The 9,167-nt window shown below is 41.1% G+C and overlaps 1 protein-coding gene across 2 annotated transcripts; it reads right to left on the reverse strand.

The window, feature by feature from the left end:
• Nucleotides 1–239: 239 nt before the first annotated feature.
• LOC147308756 (complement factor H-related protein 1-like) lies at nt 240–7,623 on the reverse strand. 2 transcript variants are annotated; one of them, XM_086272794.1, is made up of 9 exons: nt 7,478–7,623; nt 7,219–7,398; nt 6,685–6,861; nt 6,426–6,602; nt 2,883–2,924; nt 2,601–2,762; nt 2,342–2,512; nt 551–576; nt 240–419 (listed from the first exon to the last, which is right to left on the reverse strand). In XM_086272794.1, the coding sequence occupies exons 1-9, from the start codon at nt 7,530–7,532 to the stop codon at nt 399–401; spliced, it is 1,011 nt and encodes a 336-aa protein (XP_086128920.1). In that variant the 5' UTR covers nt 7,533–7,623; the 3' UTR covers nt 240–398. The 2 variants fall into 2 exon arrangements, with proteins under 2 accessions (XP_086128920.1, XP_086128921.1); XM_086272795.1 differs by lacking the exon at nt 6,426–6,602.
• Nucleotides 7,624–9,167: the final 1,544 nt, after the last annotated feature.

The raw sequence follows: 9,167 nt of genomic DNA on the forward strand, positions 1-9,167 counted from the left end.
CATATGCAGATTCACTGCATATGAGTGTAATGAAATGTGCAATAATCTTAATAATACACTTGTTTTGATATTTGGGAAATAATTGTGTTTTTAAACAGTAAAGAAAAGAAGAAGAAGGATTACTTCTTCTCATTTCTTTACTGTTTCCTATAACTTCCTATAACGAGAACTGATTGATTTTAAATCGATGCTCTTCAGATATAAACACTAAAAACAAGAACAGTAAAGAGCAGCAGGAGTCTTTATGAGGAGGAGACTTTATTCAGTTCAGCTGTGTTTTTGTTTCATATATGAGCACACAAACCATTTTCTCTCACACTCTCAAAGATGAAAATGATGATGTGATCATATGTCAGGCGTCTCCTCTAAAAGCTCCAGGGTGGTGAGGAAATCCTCAGCTACAGCTGTGCTTTGCACCTCTGGTTAGAAGAAAATATGTTTTATGAATAAATTACGAGTGTAAAAAAATCAAGTTGTGATTCTGCATTTAAGCATCTTTAAATGACAGATCAGAGCAATAACAGCATTTCTTTTAAAGAGGAACACTCACCACTGCATGTTCCACCCAGTTACAACCTGTAAACAGTGATGCAGAAGCTCAGTGTGAACACTTCAGTTACTTAACATTTGCAGATGAGGTGTGTTCAGTTTTCTACATGTCTACAAGCTGCTGACAGTTTTTATCAGGTTTAATATTTTGTTTAATCGACTTTACTGGGATACTGTTTAAATCACTGCATGAGGCAGAAGTTTCTATAGAAGTGGATATGGTTGTTTACTAAATAGTCCCCTGTGTTTACACGAGGCACAAAGTAAACAACATATTTATCAGCCTCATTAAAGGTGATCACACAGTAAACTCTGTTTAAAGCCTTTCTGCATATGTTAAAACCTTAAAGAGGAATTATAGATTTGATCAACTGGTCCCTAAATGCAATTCACACTCTCCTTTCAATGAGAAGCCTGGGCTCGGGTGAGCCCGAGTGTCCTGGAGGGACGTTCCCCGCCGGATACACGATGGATGGGTGGAGGAACTAGAGGGTCGTGTGCCTGGCGGGACTGTCGATTGAGGACATTGAAGACATCTACCTTTTCGGAAGCATGATAACGGGGTTCTTGCTGATCGGAGCTGGCTTGGCCCTAGCTTATCGGAAATTGAAGAAAGCGGAAATGGCTGATCAAAACCCCACAAGGCTGCCTGCTGTGATTGAAACCGTGGCACAAGTTGTGACTTCTCAAAATGTGCTCATCAAACGCAGCATGGATAAGATCAAGAGAAGCTTGATGCTGTTGTGGGCACTTAGAGTATGCTCTTTGAGCGCAAAATTGATAACATCTCTGAGAAGCTCACGGCTCTCCAACGGGAGATTGAGAGACCAGTGACGGACATTTAGATCGACTGTAAAATTAACATGCAGTTGTTTGCACTAAAGGAAACCACCATCATTTCATGCGTCTACCATATCGGTGCCAGCTGTGGCACCCCTTACCCACCCCTGTTGCTTGCCATGTGCTTCTATGGTGTATTACAATTCATGTGCTTTTGTGCTGAGGTGTTTTTTTCTGTTCTCAAACTGTTCTCCCCTCAGGAGCTCAGTCTGGGTGGAGCTTTTATGTCCTCCTCTTACTTCATGTTGTGTATTTTCGTTATTTTTCTTATCAGCCTACCGCTCTGACCTATCTCCCCAATGTGATGTTGTGTAAGTATGTTTGGTCGGAGGGTTCCTTTGTGAGTGCGCATGCCAACCAGCACGCTGCCTGCTGTAACCCATAATTTCCTTCAGGATTAATAAAGTATTTCTGATTCTGATTAAAGAGATACATATTAATAGAGTCTATAAGATCTATTGTGATTCCACTAGAAATTGCCAAGTGGAAATGCCAGGGATAATTTCAGGTTTAAAAGCAGATAGGAAAAAATATGTGTTAGTCATTTTAATAATTTCCACATCACAGGCATTAGTTCAGGGAAAGGGAAGCTGTCAGGGCGGCAGCATACACTACAAGGTGTGACAGGTGCCTGTGCAGTACTTCTGGTGACAACAAATTAAGGTAGAAACAACGAATCAGTGAATCAGCAGAGTTGCTGCAGTTTTTTTCTGTGTTTAAAGAAGTTTAAAGTTGTAAAAGCTTGGTTGGATATGACGACACACAGAGACATTAAGTGCTCAGATCTTTTAAAATGTAGTTGTTATTAAAACGATTCATGTTCAGTTGTTTTATTTATTAAAAAGTTTTCTTTCTTATAGGTAATAAAAACGTGTTAACATGTAGGCAACACAGCACTGAAAACTTTTCTGACTGACACGTTCAAACATAGAGAGTTTACAGTAATACTTACATTCAGTTGCCTCCACTCTTCCATTGATGCATCGAACCTTAGAATAATGTTCAAACGACCAGCTGTGTGGTTTCACACACTCCACTCTCTCTTCCTTACAATTTTCTATGTGCACAGTTCCCACAGATTTGTATGCAGGATTGTCATTGGTGTTGACAGCACAGAAGTTAGCTGGACACAAGAAACAACCATTAAATTAAAATTTCTCCCCAACGCTTTAAGAGATCCTTAAAAATGATTATCATTGATGTGTTTATACCTCTGCACTCAGGTAAGTCTGACCACATGCCACTGCTGATACACTTCACTCTTTCTGGACCCACTAATCTGTACAAACGTTGGCATCGGTATGTCAAATGGTATTGTGAAGTTTGCTGAGCAACAGCATTTTCAATAACAGGGAAGTTTCCGCAACTTTGAACTGAAATGAAAACGCAGGAATATTTCTGAAAACATACCAAACTGTCGCTGAGGTAATGCACTTAACATTCTGATTTGTCAGCATCAATAAATTCAAGGAGAAAATAATGTACTTATTTACTTGTTGTATAACGAAGACGTGTGTCTCCCCCATTTGAAGATCCTGAAAGATACAAAACAGTTATTTTGCTTTCTTTCTTTTTTTTTGCCTGTCCCATTTGGATCATTAACTATCAGAATTGTTGTCTGAAGGCCAAGAAAGATGCCAAGCGGATTTACTTTACCAAGTGGATCATCATGGCTTTGCCATATTGGTCCATTTGATTGACCTTTATTATAATTATGTATTTATTTGATTTGATTTTCGGTTGTTACAGACGGGACAGACATGACTGGGGGATAGGACAGGGAGAGAGAATGAAAGAAAGAGAGAGAGAGAGAAAGAAAAATAAGAGGAGAGAAGAGATGGTGAGAAAGGGGGGAAGAAGAAAAAAAGAAAAACCAAACAAAACACCTGGATCACCTGTATGGAGATAAAAAACAAAAAACAGAAGAGACAACAAACAAAACAGAGCAACATAATAAATACAACACCATCACAATAAACTAGCTAACAGTAGATACTAAATATTACATGTTATTGTGCAGTACGCAAGATCGACAGTGCACAATGTGCTTTGAGGTAGCAGCCAAGAAAGGTGTAGTTTGTGTTTGTGAACACCCGTGTGTACACCTGTGTGCACACCTGTGTGGATCAGCACGCTTGTAGAGAGATCACATCACTTCTTCACTTCCTGCCACCATCGACTCACTTCAGTTTGCTTACCGGACTAATCGTTCCACAGACGATGCCATATCTCACCTGCTCCACACATCCCTGAGTCACCTGGACACTGGCAGAGGGAATTATGTTAGGATGCTGTTCGTGGACTACAGTTCAGCATTCAACACAATAATTCCCTCTAAACTTTTCACCAAGTTGACGGATCTAGGACTCAGCTCATCACTGTGTCAGTGGATCCTCAACTTCCTCACAGACAGACCCCAATCAGTGAGGGTGGGAAAACAAGTCTCCCCCTCCATCTCACTCAGCACTGGAGTGCCTCAGGGCTGTGTTTTAAGCCCCCTGCTGTACTCACTGTACACTTATGACTGTGTAGCCACATCCGACACCACCTCCATTGTCAAGTTTGCTGACGACACTGCTGCTGTGGGCCTGGTCTCCGACAACATCGAGACGGCCTACCTGGAGGAGATTAGGAACCTGGAGACCTGGTGCCAGGAGAATAACCTCCTCCTAAACATCAGCAAGACTTAGGAGCTGATCGTGGACTTCACTACAAAGCAGGCGAGGAATTACAAACCCCTCATCATCAGTGGCACGCCAGTGGAGAGAGTGGACAGTTTCCGATACCTGGGTGTCCACATCACTCAGGACCTGTCATGGTCCTGCCACATCAACACCCTGGTTAAGAAAGCCCGTCAGCGTCTCTTCTTCCTCAGAAGACTTAGAGACTTCCATCTGCCACTGAAGGTGCTCAAGAACTTCTACTCCTGCACCATCGAGAGCGTCCTGACGTCAAACATCTGCACCTGGTTTGGGAACAGCACCAAGCAGGACAGACGAGATCTGCAAAGGGTGGTGCGCTCGGCAGAACGCATCATTCAATCAGAGCTCCCTGACCTGCTGTCCATCTACACCAAGCGGTGCAAGTCCAAAGCTAGGAAGATTATGATGGACCTCTCCCATCCCAACAATGGACTCTTCTCACTGTTGAGGTCTGGGAAGCGCTTCCGCTCCCTTAAGGCCAAAACAGAGAGAATGAGGAGGAGCTTCTTCCCCCAGGCTATTCGGGCCCTGAACCAGGTGTAGGACTGGACTCTCCCAAACACGTCACTATAAGACTGGACTCTCACACACGTCACCACACGCACCACCACACATTTCCTATAATCCTATAATTCCTATAATTTATAATCCTTATCTTTATAATCTCTTCTGCTATTTGCACATTCTTTACTGTAAATTCCTAAGTTAATTTGTAAATTTTGTAGTAAACTGTAAATTGTAAATATTGTAAAACTTTCTTCTGTCATTTAATGGTCGGGCATTGTACAGCTACAAGCATTTCACCCCCATGTCATACTGTGTATGGTTGTGTGTGTGTGTGACAAATAAAATTTGAATTTGAATTTGTATTCAAAAGGTTTCTCCATGTAATGATCTGCTAGAGAGTGTGGGGAGCCACAGCCCCGTCCCCCAGGGCATGAAGCAGGTATGGAGGAGATCCAGGCCCCAGAGTACGAGGACCCAAGGAGGACCACCACGGGGGCAACCGCGCCACCCTCCTGGGAAGAGCTGAGGAGAGCCCCAAACGACAGGTCACCCAGCAGCCACGGAGCAGAGGCCAGAGGGGCTTGCAGTGATGTGCACGCGGGCTCTGCTGGCAGCCAGCTGTGCCAGAGAGGACCGAGCCTCAGGCCCAGCTGGGTCACAGGTGCCAGGCCCCGCCAATCGGCCACCAGGAGTGAGTTGGTACATACATGTGCTCCCAGCGCCAGACACCAAGAACCACCAACACACCAACGTCTGAGGGCATCAGCCACTGGTAGGGAGTGTGGTGAGGGGAGATAGGCCTCCATACCTCGGAGAGCCTGAGATGTTCCCAGAGAGGTGGAGTCTAAGACCCAAGCTGACATATAGACACAGATGAACAGGCGCACGCAGACACAAACGTGCATTCCCACCCCCATATACACAAACAAATACTCGGCACTCACCCGACGTGGAGACAGACACAAATAGACACTGTACACACATTCACACTCCCCAAACATACTCTATATATCCCAGGTCCGGGTACCCCTGCCCCCAGAGGGGCAAACCATACCCAGGAGATGTAACCCTTCTCTCTGGGGTGGAGGCAAGCAGACCACCTCCTTATCTGCAGTAGCAGGGAGGCCCCGCATCCCAGACCCCTCACCGGGGCATAACCCCCATGCACCCACCCACCCACAACCCCAGCAACACAACTACCAGGACCCGAGCCCCCAAGGCCCAGCTAGAGCCCCAGTCCCGGGGGTGGAGCACACCCAGACCCCCAAGCCTCCACGCCTGTCCCGAACCCACCCAGGGGCAGCCAGGCTACCAGGCCAGTAACCAACGTCCGCCAGCACAGACCATCCCCCATCTCCTCTGTACGCAGCCACAAGGAAAACACCATCTAAGAGCCACCAGAGCCCCTAACCAGGTCATAGCTTTGAGAAGTTTTCATTAATTTAAAAAACTCAGAATATGTCAACGTTTTCTCTTTCAGTCTTTCAAAAAATTATGATAATTTTCAATGAAATTATTGTTTTTTTAATGTTTTAGGTTTATATTTATATATTTACTTTTTAAAACTTTGATTATTAGCAGCAGAACAGGATGTAAACATGACACATTCTGCATCTGCAGACTACAGAGTTCAAATGTTTATTATTTTTCTGAACACTTGATGATTTCCACCAATCATATTCATGCACTGGTGCATTTACTTCCTGGATTATGTTCTATATTCCTTCAAGTGTCATGTGATTAGTTGTTTTTAAACTTACTGTGGATTATTGCCAAATAAGAAAAAGTAAATACATAAATGCAGATCTCATTAAACAGTCAGCTTACTGCATGTTGGCACTGGTGTCCAGTTTCCCTGTATACAAACAGATTTCTCGGTGTGTGCAGTGTATCCGTCTTCACACTCATACTGCACTTCTGAACCTGCTGCAAACACTTCCTGGTATCCATGAATGATGACTGCATGGGGGATTTTAGGAGGTGCACTGCATGCACTCATACTTCCTGTAAAAATAAAAAGTCATGAATAGAAGCAGAAAAAAAAGTGTTGAACAGCTAACTGGAGTCAAACATGTGGCAGACTTACTCTCACAGACTGGTGCAGAGGACCATTTTCCATTTCCACAGGTAATGGTGGTGAAGTGGTTTTGGTGCTCAAATCCTCCATCGCATGTTATCATTAGTGTACTTCCATCCTCATACCAGCCGTATACCAGCCGGTACTTTCCATTGGGAATAGTTGGTGGAAGGCAGCTGCTTTCATCTGAGGAAAAACAGACCAGAGTCACCATCAACACTTTGTGAATAGTTATTTCAAGGAATTACTGTAAGATATTTTTTTATTTTTCCTTGTGGGAGACTGAAATTCCTGATTTGTAATTCTTTAAAACTACTATAAATAAATTTTTTTGCACTTGGCACAAAAACATTAAATTAAACTTCACCATCCTGCTATTGGATTTTATTGCTTTTTATATTTATTTACTGAAACAATCAGATTTCATTGTTCTTTTTCTCAGATGAGTCTATTTATTAGCAAATCTAAACTAATTACATTTTTTAAGAACAGAATTTATATTGAAGCTTTAAAGCACATTCACCATTCCCAGGACTGACCTACCTATACATTGTGGTTCATGAGACCATTTCCCACGTTCACAGGTACTGGTTGCCCACCAACCCTCCACTACAGGTTTATATCCGTTATCACAGGAATAAGTGATCGTGGTTCTGTCAGAGTAAGTCTCTTGTCTGGGGAGAAAGTTACCATGAACCAGTCTGGGAGAATCACAACCCTGTGCTGAAACAATAAAAAATGTTTTTAAAAATCCCACATAAGTCTCACATTTACAAACTATAACAGAATTGAATCTTCTTACCTTGAAGTAATCCAGGAAACAAAACGAGGACAAATCCAAGAGTCCTGAGACACATTTTGCAGCAATGAAAGCACGATGTGAAGGCAGAGTAAAGAGCCGTGTTCTGCTGGACGAGTTAATAATTGTTGGGAATTTCCCCCAAAGAACTAAGAAGTCAGGACACAGTAAACATTGCGCTGAGTAACTCTGGCTCTGGTCCATATTTCTCAGACATGTTGTATAAATAAACTATTGCTGTGAATAGATTAAAAAAATGTAACTAGAGTTTTTTTTATTGGTTTGGCGCAGTTTTCACAAGCAATTGGTACATTTTCAAAACTCTTAGTACTTATATCACAACAGATCATCAAAAGTGCTCCTTTTTCAAACATTTCAGCATATTTTCAATTGTGTTAGTACAATACACATAATGACAAAATATCCTTTTCACTACACAAAATAAGTGTTTCATCTAAATAAATGTTTCGTTCACAGTTACTGCCTTTCAAAATGTTATCACTATAAAATTTTTGATTTGCATCTCTTATTATTCAGTTTAAGGTGGAAGGTGTATGATCGCCATCCCCATGAGCATGTCTCCCTTCTTCAAGCCATGTGTGAAGCTTGTGGTGATATAACTGCTGAGCAATGTCAAGCCTGGATTCGTCTTGCCAGGAGATTTTTCCCACGGTGCCTGAACAATGAAGACATCCACTGGGATGTTGATGAAAACTTATGGCCCAATGTTAATGACCAGCTTGATTAATTGTATAAAAGTGATAAAAATAAAATAAATATATTGTGCTTATGTAAATGACTTGTTTTTTTTCTCCCTTTTTCGTGTGTGTGTGTGTGTGTATATGTGTATATATACATACACATATACATACATACATACATACATACATACATACATACATATATATATATATATATATATATATATATATATATATATATATAAACATATATATATATATATATACAGTGGGGCAAAAAAGTATTTAGTCAGCCACCGATTGTGCAAGTTCCCCCACTTAAAATGTTGACAGAGGTCAGTAATTTGCACCAGAGGTACACTTCAACTGTGAGAGACAGAATGTGAAAAAAAAATCCATGAATTCACATGGTAGGATTTGTAAAGAATTTATTCGTAAATTAGGGTGGAAAATAAGTATTTGGTCACCTCAAACAAGGAAAATCTCTGGCTCTCACAGACCAAACCAATTAAAAAAAACTAATCCCACAATTTTCTGTAATTAATCGCAATTACTTGATCAATAGCCTGGCCACAATTACATTTTCTTCAACTTTATATTTAAACTTGTAACTAAAATTCATGAACTAATGAAGTAAATGGAGAATAAACACAAAGAATGTATGCTTAAATTCAAAGAGAATTTGTATAGTTTTCTTCAATCTTTTACAGTTTTTTTTAATTGGTTGGTACTATTTTCATAACTAAAGTGTGCATTTTCAAATCTCTCAGTACAAAACTCACATTTGATCACATTTGTAACACCACTAGTCATTCTTTCAAATCTGATGTCATGATTTCATTGTATTTGCACATATTTTCATTCCACTTAATCATTGTTTCAGAACATATGATCATTGTGATATATTTTGAGAACATTTGCTTTAATCACCCAAACAAAACAGTAAGATCTTTTTTCAACTTAGTACTTTTACCAATCATTTCATTCAGGAG

The sequence above is a fragment of the Aulonocara sp. 'chitande type north' Nkhata Bay genome, linkage group LG18 (assembly GCF_057382095.1).
Source record: "Aulonocara sp. 'chitande type north' Nkhata Bay isolate Kocher_YH1m ecotype deep benthic linkage group LG18, A_spYH_male_GT1.1, whole genome shotgun sequence".
Lineage (NCBI taxonomy): Eukaryota > Metazoa > Chordata > Actinopteri > Cichliformes > Cichlidae > Aulonocara > Aulonocara sp. 'chitande type north' Nkhata Bay.

What these genes read in the sequence shown, in the direction of transcription:
- LOC147308756 (XM_086272794.1), bottom strand. Translation starts at nt 7,532, where the DNA reads ATGTGTCTCAGGACTCTTGGATTTGTCCTCGTTTTGTTTCCTGGATTA. An exon ending in TCATGAACCACAATGTATAG is followed by an intron (nt 6,862 to 7,218) that starts GTAGGTCAGTCC and finishes GTTTTTCCTCAG; the next exon opens with ATGAAAGCAGCTGCCTTCCA. An exon ending in AAGAGTGGAGGCAACTGAAT is followed by an intron (nt 577 to 2,341) that starts GTAAGTATTACT and finishes CACTGTTTACAG; the next exon opens with GTTGTAACTGGGTGGAACAT.